Genomic DNA, 24001 nt, shown 5'->3' on the forward strand with positions numbered 1-24001 from the left:
AAAACTGTACTTGTCTTTGAAGGCAGAAGTAAAAATTTCTGAGGGAATGATTCCTCTATGGCACCGATGTTAAAATCCCCTTTTAGTAGACTGAATGCAGGTAAGGTGGGACACTTGTCATTTAGATACAGTACCTAGATGTTTATTTCTTTTTATTACTTTTGTTAACTTTAAGGTCCGACTTTAATATTTCATTTTGAATACAGTTGATGTGTGTTATTTGCAAGGTATATACCAATAAACATTTTGAGATCATGCACTCCAGACAAATTTCTTTTCAGGTAATGTGACCCATCCCTAATTTATCAAAAATGATCCTGGATCTTAAAAACACATGATTTATTAACACATCACACAAACATATTCCACAGCATATTTAACAGACCCAAAAGCACATAGATAGGCTATGATGAGTAATACTCATCAGTTCACTCAATGCATGTGTAAAGTTCAAAACAACTAGAACATGTTGTGTTAACACGAAATTTTATGAAATTTGAATATCAGATATCTTAATGAACTCTACAACATATTACAAATGGAACTACAACACATGCAACAACAAATAGGCTAACAAAAATTCAATAAGAGGAACATTTTAAATGGTAACCATATTGTAAAACTTTTTTTCTGTCTGTTTTCTCGAAACACTGTAGATGAACTTAATATACTTAATATTAATATACTTAAACTTAATATTGTGTCCATGTTTTAAAGCGTTATTTTCTGCATCTACATTTTAATAATAATAATAATAATAATAATAATTTGTTACATTTATATAGCGCTTTTCTGGGTACTCAACGTGCTTTACATGGAAGGGGGAATATCCTCAACCACCACCAATGTGCAGCATCCACCTGGATGATGCGACGGCAGCCATATTGGACCAGAACGCCCACCACACACACCAGCTTAATGGTGGAGAGGAGACAGTAATGAAGCCAATCAGTATAAGGGGATGATTAGGAGGCCATGATGGACAGAGGCCAAGGGGCAAATTTGGCCAGGATGCCGGGGTTACACCCCTACTCTTTTTCGAAGGACATCCTGGGATTTTTAATGACCACAGAGAGTCAGGAGCTCGGTTTAACGTCTCATTGGAAGGATGGTGCTCTTTGACAGTATAGTGTCCCGATCACTACGCTGGAGCGTTAGGTCCCACATAGACCACGGGTGAGCACCCCCTGCTGGCCTCACTAACACCTCTTCCAGCAGCAACCTGGTTTTCTCAGGAGGTCTCCCATCCAGGTACTAACCAGGCTTGCTAACCTCTTACAATAACAAAGGTGTAGGTTGATGACGCATAAGCGGAATTATGGAACTTGCCGAAGGATCTAATAATGTTTATGGATGAGTGAATACATTGATGTTTTTAACATGACTGTGGTATGAAGCAGGTCGCGATTGCCAATGAGAGACAGATATCAGAGCCACATGCGAGTCCCGCGGATATAAAGGAATAAGGACATTTCATTCTACCGATCTACCCGCAAGTGCTGAATTAATACTCACACATACCCCTTTTCCACCAGCATGAACCAGGTGCCAGTTCAGAGCCAGAGCTACAGTATTGCCAGTCCGGAGTTGGTTCGTCTGACGAGCTCTCTAAGATCCGGTTTGCCTTTCCACAAGGTCACTGTGTACATCTCATGTTGCCCAGCAACGCTATATAGCGTGGCAGCGCCAAACACAAACACACCAGGCTTGTTCGAGATGGTTCGGCTTCTCGCAGACCGATCGGCTCATGACATCAAAGCACTGCGAAAGCAATCCAAAAGCACAAGGACTCGTATGCTCTCCAAACACTCCCGCAGCTCCGATCGGTCCGTGCCGCTCCGATGCATCTCGAACAAGCCTTCCATCAACAATGGAGGTCGTTGCGTTACTATTGATGCTCATGGCTTTGCGAACCTACATCGGCATCCAAACACGGCGAATCCAACGTGTTCGTGCAGCTCGCCGTAACTTGCATAGACGGAGATTACAATCAAGCTGCTATTAGCTCGATTAGCTGCTATTTGAAAAATGGCGGTCACAAGTTTCTGTTCGTCTTGTTGGTCACGGTAACCCCGCCCCCAGCCCCTGACGCAAGCGGTTCTTACTTCTAGACCAGCAATGTTTTGGTGCTACTTAAGAGCCACTTTTCCTGGTTCAGAGCTGGTGCTCTGGGTGTCGAAAAACAAAGAACCCATTTGAAACTAGGCTCTAGCCGTGAACCAGCACCAGCACTGCCTTGGTGGAAAAGGGTTAACAAGTCAGTTTATTTGGCGAATTAAACTTGTGAGGTAACGCAGCGCAGTTTCACTTGGTCTACACTATCACACTAAACTGCATTTGAGTGTGTTGAAAGTTATAATGTTATTCTATGCGTTTGTTTGTCTGTATGAGACTAGCAGTAAGCTAGATGAACATTAGAATAACATACTGATCATATTCTAACATTTCATCATGTTGAGCTATATGACATTGATTAGTTTTATGTACATTTGCTCAACTGTCTAATAAAGTACATGCAAGACGTCTCTGTCAAGTCGAAGTTGGCGGCATCTCGAAAACACCACGCCGATATTGATCCTCGTTTTAGTTCTCCTTTTGTCCCAAAGTCTGCTTGCCATGGTCCACAATGGTTTGAACGAAACAACTCCATGAGCGTGCCGCTAGACGTAACGCAGTTGTCGCCATGGTTACTATGGCAGTACGAGCGGAAACCAGGGATAACGCGGATATTACGTCATTGACAGGCGACAAGTGAACATGGACGAGCCATTATTCGGGGTTCAAGCACGAAGTGCTAAAACCCTATTGTAATTGTTAGGGTTTTTATTATTCCGCCGTAAAACTGATCGTGCTGCCCAAACCGTCAATTCAATTCAATTCAATTCAAATTTATTTGTATAGCGCTTTTCACAATACATATTGTTTCAAAGCAGCTTTACAGAAAGTGCATGTCAGAAATGTACATAGAAAAATACAATTAGTAATCATGTATTAATTTAGGGCATAACATATCGCCAGCGTCGAGTCGTCTCTTCACGGGTGTTGGGGCATCTGTAGTTTCCATGAGAGGCTGGATACAAACTGGAGCTGACGATCTGTATTTACCTAACAACAGAAAAGCAGATGGGAAATAATTAGCGTAGCTGCTGTTCATAATATTAATGCATTCAATCTGATTCAACTGTAGTCTAAAAGGTAAGTATTATGTGAATGCTTGGATAAAGAGATGTGTCTTTAATCTAGTTTTAAACTGGAACAGTGAGTCTGAGCCTCAAACAATATCAGGAAGGCCATTCCAGAGTTTAGGAGCTAAATGTGAAAATGCCTGGAGTCTTGAAAATGCTCTTAAATGCTGGAGTCTTGAAACTTGGCCAAATGGTAGTCCTCAATTTGGGGAGAACCTATCAAAGTATGACCCCGATTGGCCAATAGGTGGCGCTACAGCAAGCAAAAGTATGAAATTGCTCATAACTCCTAGACGGTTTGTGTATATTATATTGAATATTCATGATTATGTCAAAAACCTATTTTTGCGAACTAGACCTAGGCGTTTTCGCCCGATCGCAACCAAACCAGTCTAGGACAATTCTCTGGACTCTCTAGAACAATAATTATCAAAAAAAAGTTGAACTTTTGCATTTGGATGGCTAAAACAGGGTCATTTAGGGTCATTTATGTCTTTTTTATGCATTTGTGCTTAAAGGCCTTAAATGCTTGAACCCCAATAAATGCTGCTTGCAGCTTTAATTTAAAATTGGAATTTCTCTGAAATTAAAAATCTTTGGGAACTTTTGGGATACTGGAAGTACACAACTGCAGGAAATATATATATCGCACTTTGCAAGTGATTTTGGTCATTTTATTTAAAAAAAAATCTTACATATTGTAGCTTTAAACACCTTACATTTTGATTCTCTGTTAACTGTAGTAACAAACTGTCAGAATAATATACCCATTTGTTGACATTTAGCAAGAAACCTTATAATTTAGAAAATAAAATCTTATGTCAGAGGTTATGCCTACCTTCAACAATAAGGGTGTCCTCCCTTGAGATGTAGCCACACCCTCCAGTGTCATATTGCATCAACCAAAACCATTGTATCATTTAAAGAAATAGTGTATCTTTAATTAAAGGCCATTGTCATGCTCTTAAAGTGTTAACCCATTGAGCACAGTAAATCAAACTAAACGGCCCACTTTGCCTGCATTCACCCTACATTATTTTTAAGAGTGCATTTACTATTGGAAGCTATGGCCAAAAGGCCTCTGAAAAGACCAAGAAAAAAAAAAAACATGGGAATGTTCAGGTTATGAAATATACTTTAATGTAGGACACATACAAAGAATACACAAGGAAAATCATGATTATCCTATTTGAATCTGCCCTTCCACCATATCCGACTCCCTCATCTTTGACTCTCAGTGCATTCCTCCACACTTTTTCTTGGGGGGCACTTCAGTCTTCTGCCACAGACTTGGAGTAGTAATACCAATCACACCGAGAGCAATTATCGGTCCAGCATTCCCACTGGGTTTACTCTCCTCATCTGAACCCATTCCCAGATCATCCTCCTTCTCATGAACCACCACCGCACGTCCCAGAATGGAATAAGGCCCAAAGAGCTTGGCGTCTGGAAGCGTCAGGAACTGCCTTATAACTCCTTTCTCGGAAGCAAAGTTGCCCAGGTCTCCAGGATGATGAGGGTGGTCAACGCCGTTTGGATTATAATGAGGACCAACAGTGATGTAGCCTTGACTGAGGTCTCCATACTGATGGATGTGCATGGCACGCTCTTGACGATCGATGGCAGGCAAACCACGGAGGTTGATTTTCACTTCTAAATCTCCATTGGGGAAGACCTGCTTGAAGAGGATTTGCCCAAAGATCTTTGGCTGGTTACGTGGCAAATTGGGGCTGGGAGTTACTTCACAAGTGGCATAGATTGTGTTGTCGAACTCCACGACTTCCGGCTGTGGAGCTTCAGGCAAACAAACTGGAAGTTTGTGGAACTCTCCTCCTTGTATATGCAGCACCAGCAATATCAGAGGGAATATTAGGATGATTTTCTCCATGTTGATCTTGAAAGCCTACAATGAAGAGTGGATTCAGTGAAATCATGCCATTTGGTTTAAGAATGTAATATTTTTGATAAAAGGTCAAAGCGTTGTTGCAGGGAACTTTGAGAATGGAAGTTGCATTAGGTAAAATAGCACAACCAGATTAGTTTGCAACGGAAAACTATACAAGAACCCAGGCAGCAACCAGATCCGGCCCACATCTGGGCCGTGTGTAATCCATGTGTACCAGATGTGGGCCGACACCATGTTGCTGTCTAGAAAACTCTATAATTTATGGAGTAGAAATGGAGAAGAAACAAAAACAAGCCTAAACCAGCAAAGGTGCATTACCGTACAGCTGAAAAGTTGTCCTCAATCCGTGTGCAGCCTGAATATTGCAGTCACAAAAATACTACACCGCTTAATCCGTGTGCAGTCCTGACCTGGGGTTGAGAGAATGTTCCTTTTGGCTGCTCTTATAGGAACTCATGTTGAGCTACAAGTTAACCATGATAGTTTGTTAGTCACTAATTAAGTTCACCTGTGTTTCATTTAGCTCCCTTTGTTTGCCTGTTTATATAGCGCTCAGTTTATTCAGTTCTTTGTCTTGCATTGCACAATGTGTTCTCCAGTGTTTTGTGTTTATTAAAAGAAGTACTGCTATAGATTCCTCTTCTCTTCATTTGGTGGCTCATTTGTGACTCATTCATTCTTAGTGTACAATTCCACTTGACGTTCATGCTTGACACCACTTCTTATAGCAGATATTCATCAAACATAAGTGAATAGCTGACAGTTCTTCCTTTTCAAGAAACCATTTCTACAGACTCTGATGTACCAAGCCTATATTACACATGCAATTGGACTGTTATTTGCAGTTTTTTACAGATTTTGCAATACTTTTAACAATTTTCCAAAAACTCTCAACACAGTTAGCACTACATCTGTCTATGTAAGCTATACTATTAACACATTTCTTGTTGCTTTAACACAAAATGCATACAATTAACACAAATTTAAAATGCTTGAACTTCTTTTACACACAAGCTCAAACAAGACCAAAACAATGGATTTTTACTGCCAAATTTACCAATGCTTTAACACTGTATGCCTAAACCTAACCTTACAGGCTAAAGTCAAGGTAAACAGCTGTTTATATTGTGAATTGAAACACACATATATCCCCTGCATTTTATCCTATTGTTACTGAGAAACAGCTGATTGAATTATGCAAATATATAAATCACAGCTGATTCCCATCTAGGAAACACACTCAGGTGTTGAGTTTCTTTCAATCGCATGACCATATGGTATACTGTAACCGTACATTCTATAAAGCACTCTGAGATGGGTCTTTTTTTTATTGAATTTCTGCAGCAAAAGACCTAAACCCAACAAAACAAAAATGTAGAGAGGCTTCAAAAGAAACTGCAGTGCAAAACACAATCTATGATCAATACAATATACTGTCTGTTGTATAAGGGCATACCTGACACGTATACAATAATGCAGTTTCTGTAATTCCATCTGATGTTAGTGTTTTTATGACATTGTGCTATGATTGACTAAATCTTCCTGTTGGACGGCTATGTTATTTGATTTTGAGACATGTTTGCAGTGTTTTGGTAGGCATAGTGCATTATTGTATTTAGAAAATTAGTGTTGGAGCTTAGTTTACAGTGTGTGATTTTGAGCATGAAATTAACTGTTTTGCCAATTGTGTGTTGTAGGTGTGTCGGTGCGTTATTGGTTTAGGAAATTTGTTAAAAGTATTGAAAAAATTGTCATAGCGATGGTAAAAAACTGTACTTGTCTTTGAAGGCAGAAGTAAAAATTTCTGAGGGAATGATTCCTCTATGGCACCGATGTTAAAATCCCCTTTTAGTAGACTGAATGCAGGTAAGGTGGGACACTTGTCATTTAGATACAGTACCTAGATGTTTATTTCTTTTTATTACTTTTGTTAACTTTAAGGTCCGACTTTAATATTTCATTTTGAATACAGTTGATGTGTGTTATTTGCAAGGTATATACCAATAAACATTTTGAGATCATGCACTCCAGACAAATTTCTTTTCAGGTAATGTGACCCATCCCTAATTTATCAAAAATGATCCTGGATCTTAAAAACACATGATTTATTAACACATCACACAAACATATTCCACAGCATATTTAACAGACCCAAAAGCACATAGATAGGCTATGATGAGTAATACTCATCAGTTCACTCAATGCATGTGTAAAGTTCAAAACAACTAGAACATGTTGTGTTAACACGAAATTTTATGAAATTTGAATATCAGATATCTTAATGAACTCTACAACATATTACAAATGGAACTACAACACATGCAACAACAAATAGGCTAACAAAAATTCAATAAGAGGAACATTTTAAATGGTAACCATATTGTAAAACTTTTTTTCTGTCTGTTTTCTCGAAACACTGTAGATGAACTTAATATACTTAATATTAATATACTTAAACTTAATATTGTGTCCATGTTTTAAAGCGTTATTTTCTGCATCTACATTTTAATAATAATAATAATAATAATAATAATTTGTTACATTTATATAGCGCTTTTCTGGGTACTCAACGTGCTTTACATGGAAGGGGGAATATCCTCAACCACCACCAATGTGCAGCATCCACCTGGATGATGCGACGGCAGCCATATTGGACCAGAACGCCCACCACACACACCAGCTTAATGGTGGAGAGGAGACAGTAATGAAGCCAATCAGTATAAGGGGATGATTAGGAGGCCATGATGGACAGAGGCCAAGGGGCAAATTTGGCCAGGATGCCGGGGTTACACCCCTACTCTTTTTCGAAGGACATCCTGGGATTTTTAATGACCACAGAGAGTCAGGAGCTCGGTTTAACGTCTCATTGGAAGGATGGTGCTCTTTGACAGTATAGTGTCCCGATCACTACGCTGGAGCGTTAGGTCCCACATAGACCACGGGTGAGCACCCCCTGCTGGCCTCACTAACACCTCTTCCAGCAGCAACCTGGTTTTCTCAGGAGGTCTCCCATCCAGGTACTAACCAGGCTTGCTAACCTCTTACAATAACAAAGGTGTAGGTTGATGACGCATAAGCGGAATTATGGAACTTGCCGAAGGATCTAATAATGTTTATGGATGAGTGAATACATTGATGTTTTTAACATGACTGTGGTATGAAGCAGGTCGCGATTGCCAATGAGAGACAGATATCAGAGCCACATGCGAGTCCCGCGGATATAAAGGAATAAGGACATTTCATTCTACCGATCTACCCGCAAGTGCTGAATTAATACTCACACATACCCCTTTTCCACCAGCATGAACCAGGTGCCAGTTCAGAGCCAGAGCTACAGTATTGCCAGTCCGGAGTTGGTTCGTCTGACGAGCTCTCTAAGATCCGGTTTGCCTTTCCACAAGGTCACTGTGTACATCTCATGTTGCCCAGCAACGCTATATAGCGTGGCAGCGCCAAACACAAACACACCAGGCTTGTTCGAGATGGTTCGGCTTCTCGCAGACCGATCGGCTCATGACATCAAAGCACTGCGAAAGCAATCCAAAAGCACAAGGACTCGTATGCTCTCCAAACACTCCCGCAGCTCCGATCGGTCCGTGCCGCTCCGATGCATCTCGAACAAGCCTTCCATCAACAATGGAGGTCGTTGCGTTACTATTGATGCTCATGGCTTTGCGAACCTACATCGGCATCCAAACACGGCGAATCCAACGTGTTCGTGCAGCTCGCCGTAACTTGCATAGACGGAGATTACAATCAAGCTGCTATTAGCTCGATTAGCTGCTATTTGAAAAATGGCGGTCACAAGTTTCTGTTCGTCTTGTTGGTCACGGTAACCCCGCCCCCAGCCCCTGACGCAAGCGGTTCTTACTTCTAGACCAGCAATGTTTTGGTGCTACTTAAGAGCCACTTTTCCTGGTTCAGAGCTGGTGCTCTGGGTGTCGAAAAACAAAGAACCCATTTGAAACTAGGCTCTAGCCGTGAACCAGCACCAGCACTGCCTTGGTGGAAAAGGGTTAACAAGTCAGTTTATTTGGCGAATTAAACTTGTGAGGTAACGCAGCGCAGTTTCACTTGGTCTACACTATCACACTAAACTGCATTTGAGTGTGTTGAAAGTTATAATGTTATTCTATGCGTTTGTTTGTCTGTATGAGACTAGCAGTAAGCTAGATGAACATTAGAATAACATACTGATCATATTCTAACATTTCATCATGTTGAGCTATATGACATTGATTAGTTTTATGTACATTTGCTCAACTGTCTAATAAAGTACATGCAAGACGTCTCTGTCAAGTCGAAGTTGGCGGCATCTCGAAAACACCACGCCGATATTGATCCTCGTTTTAGTTCTCCTTTTGTCCCAAAGTCTGCTTGCCATGGTCCACAATGGTTTGAACGAAACAACTCCATGAGCGTGCCGCTAGACGTAACGCAGTTGTCGCCATGGTTACTATGGCAGTACGAGCGGAAACCAGGGATAACGCGGATATTACGTCATTGACAGGCGACAAGTGAACATGGACGAGCCATTATTCGGGGTTCAAGCACGAAGTGCTAAAACCCTATTGTAATTGTTAGGGTTTTTATTATTCCGCCGTAAAACTGATCGTGCTGCCCAAACCGTCAATTCAATTCAATTCAATTCAAATTTATTTGTATAGCGCTTTTCACAATACATATTGTTTCAAAGCAGCTTTACAGAAAGTGCATGTCAGAAATGTACATAGAAAAATACAATTAGTAATCATGTATTAATTTAGGGCATAACATATCGCCAGCGTCGAGTCGTCTCTTCACGGGTGTTGGGGCATCTGTAGTTTCCATGAGAGGCTGGATACAAACTGGAGCTGACGATCTGTATTTACCTAACAACAGAAAAGCAGATGGGAAATAATTAGCGTAGCTGCTGTTCATAATATTAATGCATTCAATCTGATTCAACTGTAGTCTAAAAGGTAAGTATTATGTGAATGCTTGGATAAAGAGATGTGTCTTTAATCTAGTTTTAAACTGGAACAGTGAGTCTGAGCCTCGAACAATATCAGGAAGGCCATTCCAGAGTTTAGGAGCTAAATGTGAAAATGCCTGGAGTCTTGAAAATGCTCTTAAATGCTGGAGTCTTGAAACTTGGCCAAATGGTAGTCCTCAATTTGGGGAGAACCTATCAAAGTATGACCCCGATTGGCCAATAGGTGGCGCTACAGCAAGCAAAAGTATGAAATTGCTCATAACTCCTAGACGGTTTGTGTATATTATATTGAATATTCATGATTATGTCAAAAACCTATTTTTGCGAACTAGACCTAGGCGTTTTCGCCCGATCGCAACCAAACCAGTCTAGGACAATTCTCTGGACTCTCTAGAACAATAATTATCAAAAAAAAGTTGAACTTTTGCATTTGGATGGCTAAAACAGGGTCATTTAGAAAATGAACTCGAAAGCCTTTAAATCCTAAACGAAAACTCAGAACTTCACGAAAATTGGTGAGCATATGTGAAATAACATTGTAAACAAGCATGCACAATTTTATGGAGATCGGACCATAGGTGGCGCTATAACTGTTAAAAAGCTTTGAAAACCATATATTTCCTATGTTAAATTGGCTGGAAATGGTCTTTTCCATGTATGATGTCAGTGGTTAAATGGTTGCCAAATAAAACTTAATGTCTTTTTTATGCATTTGTGCTTAAAGGCCTTAAATGCTTGAACCCCGATAAATGCTGCTTGCAGCTTTAATTTAAAATTGGAATTTCTCTGAAATTAAAAATCTTTGGGAACTTTTGGGATACTGGAAGTACACAACTGCAGGAAATATATATATATATATCACACTTTGCAAGTGATTTTGGTCATTTTATTTAAAAAAAAATCGTACATATTGTAGCTTTAAACACCTTACATTTTGATTCGCTGTTAACTGTAGTAACAAACTGTCAGAATAATATACCCATTTGTTGACATTTAGCAAGAAACCTTATAATTTAGAAAATAAAATCTTATGTCAGAGGTTATGCCTACCTTCAACAATAAGGGTGTCCTCCCTTGAGATGTAGCCACACCCTCCAGTGTCATATTGCATCAACCAAAACCATTGTATCATTTAAAGAAATAGTGTATCTTTAATTAAAGGCCATTGTCATGCTCTTAAAGTGTTAACCCATTGAGCACAGTAAATCAAACTAAACGGCCCACTTTGTGCAAAGAGTGCATTTACTATTGGAAGCTATGGCCAAAAGGCCTCTGAAAAGACCAAGAAAAAAAAAAACATGGGAATGTTCAGGTTATGAAATATACTTTAATGTAGGACACATACAAAGAATACACAAGGAAAATCATGATTATCCTATTTGAATCTGCCCTTCCACCATATCCGACTCCCTCATCTTTGACTCTCAGTGCATTCCTCCACACTTTTTCTTGGGGGGCACTTCAGTCTTCTGCCACAGACTTGGAGTAGTAATACCAATCACACCGAGAGCAATTATCGGTCCAGCATTCCCACTGGGTTTAATCTCCTCATCTGAACCCATTCCCAGATCATCCTCCTTCTCATGAACCACCACCGCACGTCCCAGAATGGAATAAGGCCCAAAGAGCTTGGCGTCTGGAAGCGTCAGGAACTGCCTTATAACTCCTTTCTCGGAAGCAAAGTTGCCCAGGTCTCCAGGATGATGAGGGTGGTCAACGCCGTTTGGATTATAATGAGGACCAACAGTGATGTAGCCTTGACTGAGGTCTCCATACTGATGGATGTGCATGGCACGCTCTTGACGATCGATGGCAGGCAAACCACGGAGGTTGATTTTCACTTCTAAATCTCCATTGGGGAAGACCTGCTTGAAGAGGATTTGCCCAAAGATCTTTGGCTGGTTACGTGGCAAATTGGGGCTGGGAGTTACTTCACAAGTGGCATAGATTGTGTTGTCGAACTCCACGACTTCCGGCTGTGGAGCTTCAGGCAAACAAACTGGAAGTTTGTGGAACTCTCCTCCTTGTATATGCAGCACCAGCAATATCAGAGGGAATATTAGGATGATTTTCTCCATGTTGATCTTGAAAGCCTACAATGAAGAGTGGATTCAGTGAAATCATGCCATTTGGTTTAAGAATGTAATATTTTTGATAAAAGGTCAAAGCGTTGTTGCAGGGAACTTTGAGAATGGAAGTTGCATTAGGTAAAATAGCACAACCAGATTAGTTTGCAACGGAAAACTATACAAGAACCCAGGCAGCAACCAGATCCGGCCCACATCTGGGCCGTGTGTAATCCATGTGTACCAGATGTGGGCCGACACCATGTTGCTGTCTAGAAAACTCTATAATTTATGGAGTAGAAATGGAGAAGAAACAAAAACAAGCCTAAACCAGCAAAGGTGCATTACCGTACAGCTGAAAAGTTGTCCTCAATCCGTGTGCAGCCTGAATATTGCAGTCACAAAAATACTACACCGCTTAATCCGTGTGCAGTCCTGACCTGGGGTTGAGAGAATGTTCCTTTTGGCTGCTCTTATAGGAACTCATGTTGAGCTACAAGTTAACCATGATAGTTTGTTAGTCACTAATTAAGTTCACCTGTGTTTCATTTAGCTCCCTTTGTTTGCCTGTTTATATAGCGCTCAGTTTATTCAGTTCTTTGTCTTGCATTGCACAATGTGTTCTCCAGTGTTTTGTGTTTATTAAAAGAAGTACTGCTATAGATTCCTCTTCTCTTCATTTGGTGGCTCATTTGTGACTCATTCATTCTTAGTGTACAATTCCACTTAACGTTCATGCTTGACACCACTTCTTATAGCAGATATTCATCAAACATAAGTGAATAGCTGACAGTTCTTCCTTTTCAAGAAACCATTTCTACAGACTCTGATGTACCAAGCCTATATTACACATGCAATTGGACTGTTATTTGCAGTTTTTTACAGATTTTGCAATACTTTTAACAATTTTCCAAAACTCTCAACACAGTTAGCACTACATCTGTCTATGTAAGCTATACTATTAACACATTTCTTGTTGCTTTAACACAAAATGCATACAATTAACACAAATTTAAAATGCTTGAACTTCTTTTACACACAAGCTCAAACAAGACCAAAACAATGGATTTTTACTGCCAAATTTACCAATGCTTTAACACTGTATGCCTAAACCTAACCTTACAGGCTAAAGTCAAGGTAAACAGCTGTTTATATTGTGAATTGAAACACAAATATATCCCCTGCATTTTATCCTATTGTTACTGAGAAACAGCTGATTGAATTATGCAAATATATAAATCACAGCTGATTCCCATCTAGGAAACACACTCAGGTGTTGAGGTTCTTTCAATCGCATGACCATATGGTATACTGTAACCGTACATTCTATAAAGCACTCTGAGATGGGTCTTTTTTTTATTGAATTTCTGCAGCAAAAGACCTAAACCCAACAAAACAAAAATGTAGAGAGGCTTCAAAAGAAACTGCAGTGCAAAACACAATCTATGATCAATACAATATACTGTCTGTTGTATAAGGGCATACCTGACACGTATACAATAATGCAGTTTCTGTAATTCCATCTGATGTTTGCAGTGTTTTGGTAGACATAGTGTATTATTGTATTTAGAAAATTAGTGTTGGAGTTTAGTTTACAATGTGTGATTTTGAGCATGAAATTAACTGTTTTGCCAATTGTGTGTTGTAGGTGTGTTGGTGCGTTAAGAGTTTAGGAAATTTGTTAAAAGTATTGAAAAAATTGTCATAGCGATTGTAAAAAACTGTATTATGTTTGAGACATCAACCACTGGTCGATGACCATAATGTTTGTATAACCTGTAGGTAACAACTGGTAAAATGTACATCTAGGTCATAAAAAACGTAATATTTTCTTCTCAGCCATGCCAAATTATCCGTGAGCGAAATCTCCTCCCATCCGTTGTCTGATTGGCTTTTCGCAAGGATTCCTGGGTAGTTAAAGTGTGTGGAGCGGAGCCTGCATCTATGCAGGCTTCGCGGAAGACCGCTTCAAGGGTACAAAGGGGGCGCTGCTGAGCACACTTCAGAGCGTTAAAATGCTGAATGGGACGGCCTACGGACTCGTAGACTCAGCGAGCATGCACAATTTAAGTCCACAAGACCGAAAGTCCACATGAAGTGCGCCATTTGGGACAGGGCCGAAGAGGGAGAGTGCGGATGAGAGGGGGAATCCGAAGAGGAAGAGGGAGAGTGAATTTGATCAAATTGAAGCAGCATCCATACAAGGGTGTATTCGTCACTCCAAAAGATTCTTCCCACGTTGCCTTGCAAATGAAAATATAGCCTGTGATGTTGACGAGGCCCTGTGGCCAGATCCAGCAAGGCAGAGAGTTTTTTTTTTTTTTTTTTGGTACTGAACTGGATATGTAATTTGTGTTATAGTATTACTGCTTACAGTACAATGGTACGTTGAGTAATACTGTATGAAAGCTGGAAAATGTTTTGTTGAAATGTTCATTATTGACTGATTTGAGTACATGAAAATAAATAAATATTTTCGTTAGTCTGCACAATTGGTGTCATGTGGTGTTGGTGAATTTATTTTTACACTTTCTCTGTGTAAATGCTAAATGTGTTTTAGGCTGAGCACAGGACTGTTTAACTGATTCAAACAGAATCAGACCATATGATGGTTGTGTTTGTTATGACAACAAAATAAGGTTTTTATGAGACTTTGTTAAAGTGTTCCATTTTGCAAATGATCTGAGGTGTTGTGCTACTTTGGTGTAGTGTTGTGCTAATTGGGTGAAGGGGTTTGAAAAACCAGGCCCTGTTTTCAAAATTGTGCTTAAGCAATTGAAAAAAAAAAACTGTAATACACAGCTCTGTGGAATACTTGATTCTGATTGGTCAATTGCGCCATCCAGCGGTGTGTTATTCCCAGGTATTACATGGCTTGGTTGAATTCCAATGTAGAATGCGGCCTGTTATTTCTTGATAACAGACCGCTGCGAAGTATAACACACCGTTGCCATGAAAAACAGAGCGTTGCTATGGACGCAGGATTCTAACCGTAGAGACGGAACGGACTATTTTCTTTAGCGGAAGCAATACAATAGTTTTAAATCAATAAACTCCTTTTTAAATCAATATTTTGTGTCAAATTATTGATTTATTTGGTGGGTAGCCATGTAATAAGCGGGATAATGTAGAGCGAGGCGGTTGTTATAGCGAATACAACCCCTTCAGTACAACCCCAAGTCCCGATCAGCCTGTCGGGTTTGTATTTGCTATAACAACCGCCTCACTCTACATTATCCCTTACATAAGAACTTCTGAAAACAGGTAACACAGGCTCATCCGGGTTACTGAAGTCAGCAGCGCTAAACGCTTGCTAGGAACGTTTTATCTTTGTGGAAGTTTTGCATTTGGTGAGCTAATAAAATATTAAACTTAGTCAAATCAATATTTTATGTACAGTTATTTACAGTTTTTCTGAATTGCTAAAACACATTTCTCTGAACCATCACTCACTTTCTCAAAACCTTAAACACAAAACCAAAACTTCAAACTACATTCAGAGAACCTCTGCCTCGTCAGGCAAAATCAAACAATTGCCTCAACACTATTTTATCTGTGTAAACTGCTTACACACATTTTCAAAACGTTGCCTCTTTTTTTCAAAACTTTACACACAAATCCAAGAATTGCAAATGCAAAATGCCTCACAAAAAGTGTTTTATAAAATTGGAAACTGAGTTGAAGGCCAATAATTGGTGTATGGTTTTGCAGATTTGGTGTGTGGTTATGGTGTTTTAGTGTCAGGTTTCAGAAATTGTGTGACAAGTACACTGCAAAAAGAGATGTGTCAAAAAACAACACGTGACTGTGTAGATAGCATTTTGACACATGTTGTGTAGATTTTAGCACACAATGTGTGTTAAAATGTAACTCTGGATAGAATAGCACTGGGTGGAGGGCAGTTTGTGTTTATGAAAAAAAATTATAGGTATATTTTATATGGTATCCCATAAAATACTCTAAAATAAATAAAGCAATACATTCAAATAAATAAATTAAATCTTAATTCATGAAAACTTAAAGATTAACGGGTGTTTTTTTGCAGCCAATCACATCATGCCTCTTTTTCAATGTCTTTTTCAAATGCTGCTTTCACTTTTTATTAATAACCAGATTGACTTTATTTCTGTCAGAAGGGAGGAGGGAGAGGGGGATGCAGAGATGAGGAAGGAGAAAAGTTTGGACAAGACAATGTCCTGTGCTCTTTCTTTGCGATCTTCTGTCCAGGGTACGTTTTATTGCTTTATTGTAGGGTGAGTTTTATCTCAGCTTTTGTCTTAGCAGGAAAATCAGTTCTTACAATAGTGTCACTATATTAAACGGATTTAAACAGATGAGAGGAAGTTAATAACCACAGGAGGAGCTGATGATGTTTAAAGGAAGAGCTGTAACTGTATATAATGAAGAGAAAGACTGACAGAAACAGAAAATGTCTGATAAGTGTGATCTGTGTTTGCTGGGACTGATCATTCTCACTTCACACAGGTAAATAAATCTGTATTTTCTCTAAAGACATTTAGTTGAATTAGTCTGGAAAGAGTTCATTTGAACATGCTCAGTTTATTCTTGCACACATTCACGTTGTGATCTCAGAGTTGTGTATTGATACATACAGATCATACTGTATTATTCCTGATACTGGACATAGTGTCACTCAAAACATCTGATGATGAAGAATTATCTTCATATTAAGAGTGTGCCAGTGATTTGAACAGCTCTCTGATAAAGACTAATAGTTTATTCTGGAGAGTGTGTTGTTTGCTTTAAGTGAGGAAAAATACTATGATTTAAAACTTCTGCTTTTTATGATGGTATGTTTTATGTTTTAATTTATTAATATATATCGTAATGATCTCTGAGATATACTGTGTTTCAGGTACCAGTGAAGGGGATTATGAGTACATCAGTTCTGGTGAAAATGTCTCTCTGTCCTGTAATAAAGCTCTTTCTGACTGCAAATCAACTACATGGAGCTTCTATGACAGATCCAGACATACAGCACCAGTTGAACTGATTGGTCGAGGGATAAAGAATAAAGACACAGAGAGACATGAGAGACTGAGTCTGGAGTCTGACTGCTCTCTGAACATCAAGAACGTCACAGAAGAAGATTATGGATTATACATCTGCCAACAATATGTGAATGTCAGTCGACAAGATCCTGATGCACGTGTTTTTCTGTTTGTTCTTCATGGTAAGTTTATGATTATGTGGTCAATTTAAAATTCTCCCTTTAAACTCAGATGATGATTGAAGAGTCTGTGATTTGTGTCTTGTGTTCAGTTTCAGTGTCTCCATCATCATCACCATCTTCATCATCTTCATCCTCACAGACTGAGATCAGTCCAGGCCGCTCTGTGACTCTCTCCTGTCAGTTGTATTCAGCCGAATGTAATTATTGGTTCCTTTCTGAGGGATTTGAGCTGTTGTGGGTGAATGAGGCTGGTGTTAATCTGAAGTCAGTCTCCAGATATCAGATATTATTACCATCAGATCACTGTGTCATCACTCTGTCTACAACACTCCTGAATGAAGATGACAACAGAGAGTGGAGATGTCAGCTTACTCAGAGAAATCAACTCAAGACCTCAGTCAGATACACTGTCAAGTATTCAGGTGAGAAACAACACTGTAAAATATGATGTTAATGTCCTACAGGTGATGCGTCTGAACATGCATCTTCTTCAGCTCCAGTCGATTCACCAACACTGACTCCGGTCAGAAGCCGAACTACAGCAGCAGCTCCTACACAAGCTTCATGATCACATGATCACTGTCACACATCATCAGTCTCTCACTTCAGCGGTTTGATCCCACCACAATAAAATCAGCCGGATAAATCCATCAATTCAGAATTGAAACCTCAAAGGATTCGTCAATATTTGTGCATTTGAATGTTTCCATGCATGAAACGTTGTATGTTTTAGATGCCGTCAATAAATAGATATTTCACATTTCAGTGTTTATACAAACGTATAAATGCTAGTGTGCTAGAACCGCACTTAACATCTATGAATGAATAAATCATCAAATAGATATATTTATATATATAGATAGAATCTGCAACGATATTTACAATAGCAAAAACTTACAGATGATTGTTCATTGTTTTATTTTCTTCTCAGAAAACAGGAAAAAACTCTTATAGTGCACTTATAGTGACATAATCTTGTTTATTATTTTTTTTTTTATAAAGACCAAGATTAAAAAAAAAAAAGACCAGATTTATTTTCATTTATATGGATTTTATGGATATTTGCCTACAGTGCTTTAGATATAATATTAAAGACAGTAATGGACAGACTCAGACTGTATAATCCTCTCTCTGTTCTGTGTGATGGAGCTGATTTGGTGATTCGTGTATCTTGTCTGTTCATTCCTGTTTTTGGCATCTTTTTTTTTTTTTCATTTTGAATGATTGCTACTAATTTTCTTAATAAAACCTCTGCAATTGTGTTTAATACGTCTCCTTTCCTGAGATGTTTGTTACGAATATGTTAATTCCCCTTCATGAGTTCGTAATGTATCTGTAACAAAGTCCACTGAAGCGAGTTGTAGTTGAGAACCCGCTTCAATAACCGAGAGCAGGTTCTGATATATTTCTCAAGGCTGGAGAGAGTAAAGCAGAACGTTATGATCCATGTGTAGAAACAATACCTGAAGACAGTTAATATCTGCTTTACAGACGCTGATGTGCAAATGCGTTTTATTTTTACCAAGCTGATGCTAATAATTACTTTACAATACTTTTAAAAACTTTTATTTATACTTTTATTTGTTTTATAATTCAGGAGTCATGGATAGTGGATCCATTTTCAGTAACGAACCAATTTTATCACTAATAATTTCAAGATTTTATTTCTAGAGTTTAATGGCATGCAGGAAACTGCTAAAATAAAGAAGTGAAACTAAGAGAAATGCAAATAATAGTCTGTAAACTGTTCAGAGCAGATGTGCGTTGAGCCAGTGTAATTAACAGTATACGCACGTCTCACACGTTTCACACATGTAACGCAACACTTCACTGTGGGACAGGGTCACCAATAGCAATTCTAGCAGTATTTAAACACTCAGTTGGTCAGATGAGAGGAAGTTAATAACCACAGGAGGAGTTGATGATGTTTAAAGGAAGAGCCATCTGTCACAATCAATAAACAGGAAGCAGGGATGCAAGTAATCTCTTTTATTGAATGTAGTAGAAGTAGAACAATGATCGCAGGCAGGCAGGCAGGCTGGCAGGCAGACAGGCAGGCAGGCAGGCAAGCAGGCAGGCAACGCAGGGACTAGATGGTCAGATACAGGTGCTGAAGTGATGAGGTGACGAAACAGTGAAGAATCCAGATGAAAACGAAAACCAGTTGAACAAGGAACAGGAAACGAGGACACGAACTGAAACTCCGACTGGACTGGATACACAAACACTGGAGACATCAAACAACGATCTGACAAAGAGAGGAGAGTGCGATGAGAATTTATATGTGAGTAAATAGGCAGCAGCTGGTGCGGGAAATGAGATCAGCTGGCGCGCTGATCAGCTGAACCGAGCGGTAACGCCCACTCACACACACCCACACACACAGAACAACAAATACACAAGACACGAAGAAAACAGTGAATTCATGAACCGTGACAGTACCCCTGTTACGGGAAAATTCAGTATTTCTTATATTCATTTGTTTTCAAACTGTTAATTCTATTTAATCAAATGTTTCTGTGAGGTTTTCCAGCAGCTGAGGGGGGACAGGAAAGAGCAGGCCAATAAAACAGATGGGCAGGAAGATAGTGAAATACCTGAGCACGAGAAAGAGTTTGGTTAGAAGAATACAGGGTTATTTAACTAATAAAAAAGAAGCACCAGGCCCTCTCCTTAGGGAAGCAGGAGGCAATTAGGTCATAGATGAAGGCCTTTGGGTGTCTCAGGGACAGAGAACAGTGTGACCTGCACCAGGGGGGTAGAAACCAGTCCGAACCAGCAGAAGATAGGGGGTATCTTTCTGGAAATTTACAAGAAACCTGGAAGGAAGAGTTTTTTGCCAAGAAACTGTATAAAATATCCATGTTTTATTGTGTCTAGTAGGTATTCTGTTTTCCAAACCGGGTAGCTGCGGTTTTTGTGAAAAGAATCCTCAAAGAATAAACTTTTCTCTTTATTACAGTTTTGCCTCTTGAATGTTTCTTACACCTGTTGATGCTGTGTTTTTCATTGAGATTTAAAAATTGCTATTACACCCCCCCTCCTAGGAACGCCTCCTGGCGTCCCCAGACTCCCTTACCTGTCGATTGTAATCATCAATAAGGGAGTGATCCAGTATGTCTCTAGCGGGAACCCAACTTCTCTCCTCCGGACCATAACCTTCCCAGTCCACTAAGTACTGGAATCCGCGTCCCCTCCGCCTTGAGTCCAGAATACGATTAACCGAATATGTAGGTTCCCCTTCTACGGGTCGTGGCGGGGGGGGGGGGGGGGGACCGGGGCAGGCGGATTAATACAAGAACGAAACACGGGTTTTATTTTGGAAACATGGAAGGCGGGATGAATCCTCCTGTACACTGGAGGGAGTTTGAGGCGGACTGCCACCGGACTAATGATCTTGGTGACAGTGAACGGGCCGATAAATTTGGGAGCCAGTTTATTAGAAACGGAGCGGAGAGGAATGTTCTTGGTAGAAAGCCACACTTCTTGACCAACGACGTATACAGGAGGCCTAGACCGGTGGCGATCGGCTTTGGCTTTGGTGCGCTCCCCCATTTGGAGTAGAGTCTCACGGGCTCTAGTCCAAGTGCGGTGACACCTCTGGACGAAGGCGTGAGCGGAGGGAACCTCGACTTCGGATTCCAGACTAGAAAAAATTGGTGGCTGGTAACCTATACTACACTCAAACGGAGACAGGCCCGTAGATGACACTGGTAACGTATTGTGGGCGTACTCCACCATTGACAGTTGTTGACTCCATGAGGAAGGATTATTGGAGACCAAACATCGCAACGACCTTTCCAGATCTTGGTTGGCTCTCTCAGTTTGACCATTGTTCTGGGGATGGAACCCTGAGGACAGACTGACAGTCGCTCCCAATAATTTACAAAACTCTTGCCAAAATTTGGACACAAATTGGGGTCCTCTGTCGGAAACCACGTCTGTCGGGAGGCGATGTAAGCGAAAGACATGATCAACGACGGTCAACGCTGTCTCCTTGGCTGAGGGTAATTTGGGCAAGGGAATGAAATGGGCCGCCTTCGAGAACCGGTCCACCACGGTCAAAACTACCGTGTTGCCTCGAGAGGGTGGGAGGGCGGTAATAAAATCTAGCGCAATATGGGACCAGGGTCTCGAAGGGACAGGCAGCGGTTGAAGTAACCCATCTGGGGGTCGATTGGAGGTCTTACCAATGGCACAAACTGAGCAAGCCAAAACAAAACTGTGGACATCACGAGCCATAAGCGGCCACCAGAATCGTTGCTTAACCAAAAACTTGGTACGACTAACTTCTGGATGACAAGCTACGTTGGAACAATGCCCCCACTGAATGACGTCAGACCGTAATCCCTCCGGTACAAATAAACGGTTCGGTGGACAACCGGGCGGAGGCGTTACCCCTTTCAAGGCCGTCTTGACCTTCAATTCGACCTCCCATACGAGTGTGGAGACAAATAGGGTCTCGGGCAAAATGCACTCGGGAGTAGACGGGCGTTCAGAAAGGTCAGAAATGCGCGATAAAGAATCGTCCTGTCGTCTGTGGGAGAACGCTGGGATATCACTGCACCTACCCCCACCTCTGACGCGTCGACCTCCACCACGAACTGACGTGATAGATCAGGGGCAATGAGGATGGGGGCTGAAACAAAGCGGCCCTTCAGTTTGGCAAACGCAGCCTCAGCTGCGTCTGATCACCTGAACGTAGTTCTGGGGGAGGTCAAGGCAGTCAGAGGTGAGGCTAGTTGGCTGAAGTTGCGAATAAACCGCCGGTAGAAATTGGCGAACCCCAGAAACCTCTGTAGGGCCTTACGGGAATCTGGATTTGGCCATTCCACCACAGCCCTAACCTTCTCAGGATCCATATGTATTCCCTCAGACGACACAATGTATCCTAGGAAAGGAACAGACTGTGCATGAAAAACGCATTTCTCCGCCTTGACAAAAAGCCCATTCTCTAGCAACCTCTGAAGCACTCGTCGGACGTGCTGCACATGTTCCTGGAGAGAAGATGAAACTATCAATATGTCATCCAGGTAGACATAAATGAACTGGTCGACCATATCTCGCAGCACGTCGTTGACGAGATGCCTGGAAGACCGCTGGGGAGTTGGACAACCCAGAAGGCATGACCAAGTATTCAAAGTGCCCCCTGGGGGTGTTAAAAGCAGTCTTCCACTCATCCCCCTTCCTAATGCGGACAAATGATAAGCATTACGTAAGTCCAATTTAGTGAAGATAGACGCTCCCTGCAACCTCTCGAAAGCTGAAGACATCAATGGCAAAGGATCAATATTCTTTACCGTGATGCTGTTCAGCCCCCTGTAATCAATACAAGGTCGCAGAGATCCGTCCTTCTTCCCCACAAAAAAGAACCCCGCCCCGCTGGAGAAGAGGAAGGGCGGATGAACCCCGTTGCTAGAGAATCAGAAATATATTTCTCCATAGCCTCCCTTTCTGGGACAGAAAGCGAATATAACTTGCCTTTAGGCGGAGACTTACCTGGCAATAAATCTATGGCACAGTCATAGGGACGATGCGGAGGAAGAGAAGCTGTCACGGTTCATAAATCCTATGCTTCTTTCTTGTCTCGTGTTTCTGTTGTTGTGTGTGTGTGTGTGTGTGTGCTGATTGTGTGGGCGTGCCGGCTGATTTACACTCATCAGCGATCAAGCTCATCACTCCCTTCACCAGCTGCAGCTCATCTCATCACCTATATATACTCACTCATTTCGCATCTCCTTTGTCAGATCGTTGTATGTGGTTTCCAGTGTTGTTGATCTCGTCTACGTTCCAGTCTTGTGCCCTCTTCGTTTCCTGTTCGTGTTCCCGTGGATGTTCACCCTGGATTTATCACGTCACGTCATCACTTCTCATCACGGCACTCATCTGACCATCGAAGTTTCTGCGCCACTACCCTGTTTCTCTCTGGACTGTGTCTATCATCATTTTGTTACTCAATAAAGAGAGAGAGTTTTACTTGCAAACTGCTTCCGTGTTTCCATCATGACAGAAGCAGCACGAGACTTACTGAACACCTCCTTCAGGTCTAGGTACTCCGCGGGCACGTTAGACAAATCCACTGCCTCCTCCTGAAACACAGGGACAGAAACAGACGAACAGGCAGACACAAGACAGGACTCATGACATTTACTGCTCCACTCCAACACTGATTTTTGCTGCCAGTCTATTTTGGGGTTGTGATCGATGAGCCAGGGATGTCCGAGAACAACAGGTGCGAGAGGTGAGTTCAGTATGTAAAATGAAAGTGTCTCGGTGTGATTGCCTGATGTGATGAGTGTGATGGGTCCGGTGATGAGTGCAATGGTGGGTAAGTCCTGGCCGTTGAGTGCATGAACAGCAAATCTTGCGGGTGAGTGGTTGGATGGGAACTTGAAACTTGATTGCAAATGAATGGTCCATGAAATTACCTTCGGCCCCTGAATCCACCAGTGCGTGACAGTCGTGATTGTGGACTGACCATCTTAGTCATACCGGGAGGAGCATAGATGTTGATGAGGTCTTCTCAGCGGAAATCCCACCCGACAGTAGCCTCATACTTACTGCCGGGCTTGGCCTTTTACCGGACAGTTATAGACGTAATGTCCCGCCACGCCGCAATACAGGCATAGTCCCTGGGATCTCCGCCTTTCCTTCTCCTCCCGGGAAAGCCGAGCT

General features: G+C 41.1%; 3 protein-coding genes across 5 annotated transcripts; 1 reads left to right on the plus strand and 2 right to left on the minus strand.

The window, feature by feature from the left end:
- Positions 1-4286: 4286 nt before the first annotated feature.
- On the minus strand, positions 4287-5608 carry LOC311096272 (extracellular superoxide dismutase [Cu-Zn]-like). Of its 2 annotated transcripts, none has more exons than XM_084135338.1 (2): positions 5410-5608; positions 4287-5088 (listed from the first exon to the last, which is right to left on the minus strand). In XM_084135338.1, the coding sequence occupies exon 2, from the start codon at positions 5071-5073 to the stop codon at positions 4420-4422; it is 654 nt and encodes a 217-aa protein (XP_083991464.1). In that variant the 5' UTR covers positions 5074-5088; positions 5410-5608; the 3' UTR covers positions 4287-4419. The 2 variants fall into 2 exon arrangements, with proteins under 2 accessions (XP_083991464.1, XP_083991465.1); XM_084135339.1 differs by having other exon boundaries at positions 5415-5509.
- Positions 5609-11342: 5734 nt separating this feature from the next.
- Positions 11343-12618, minus strand: LOC311066459 (extracellular superoxide dismutase [Cu-Zn]-like). Of its 2 annotated transcripts, none has more exons than XM_084087669.1 (2): positions 12481-12618; positions 11343-12159 (listed from the first exon to the last, which is right to left on the minus strand). In XM_084087669.1, exon 2 carries the CDS (start codon positions 12142-12144, stop codon positions 11491-11493), a length of 654 nt encoding a protein of 217 aa, XP_083943795.1. In that variant the 5' UTR covers positions 12145-12159; positions 12481-12618; the 3' UTR covers positions 11343-11490. The 2 variants fall into 2 exon arrangements, with proteins under 2 accessions (XP_083943795.1, XP_083943796.1); XM_084087670.1 differs by having other exon boundaries at positions 12486-12543.
- A 4362-nt stretch (positions 12619-16980) lies between these two features.
- Positions 16981-17894, plus strand: LOC311081294 (uncharacterized protein; the record flags this gene model as incomplete). Its single annotated transcript, XM_084111767.1, has 3 exons — positions 16981-17326; positions 17422-17748; positions 17791-17894. 3 exons carry the CDS (start codon positions 16981-16983, stop codon positions 17892-17894), a joined length of 777 nt encoding a protein of 258 aa, XP_083967893.1.
- Between the last annotated feature and the right edge of the window lie 6107 nt (positions 17895-24001).

This window comes from Abramis brama (genome assembly GCF_963993115.1).
Source record: "Abramis brama genome assembly, chromosome: 1".
NCBI lineage: Eukaryota > Metazoa > Chordata > Actinopteri > Cypriniformes > Leuciscidae > Abramis > Abramis brama.

What these genes read in the sequence shown, in the direction of transcription:
- LOC311066459 (XM_084087669.1), bottom strand. Translation starts at nt 12,144, where the DNA reads ATGGAGAAAATCATCCTAATATTCCCTCTGATATTGCTGGTGCTGCAT.
- LOC311096272 (XM_084135338.1), bottom strand. Translation starts at nt 5,073, where the DNA reads ATGGAGAAAATCATCCTAATATTCCCTCTGATATTGCTGGTGCTGCAT.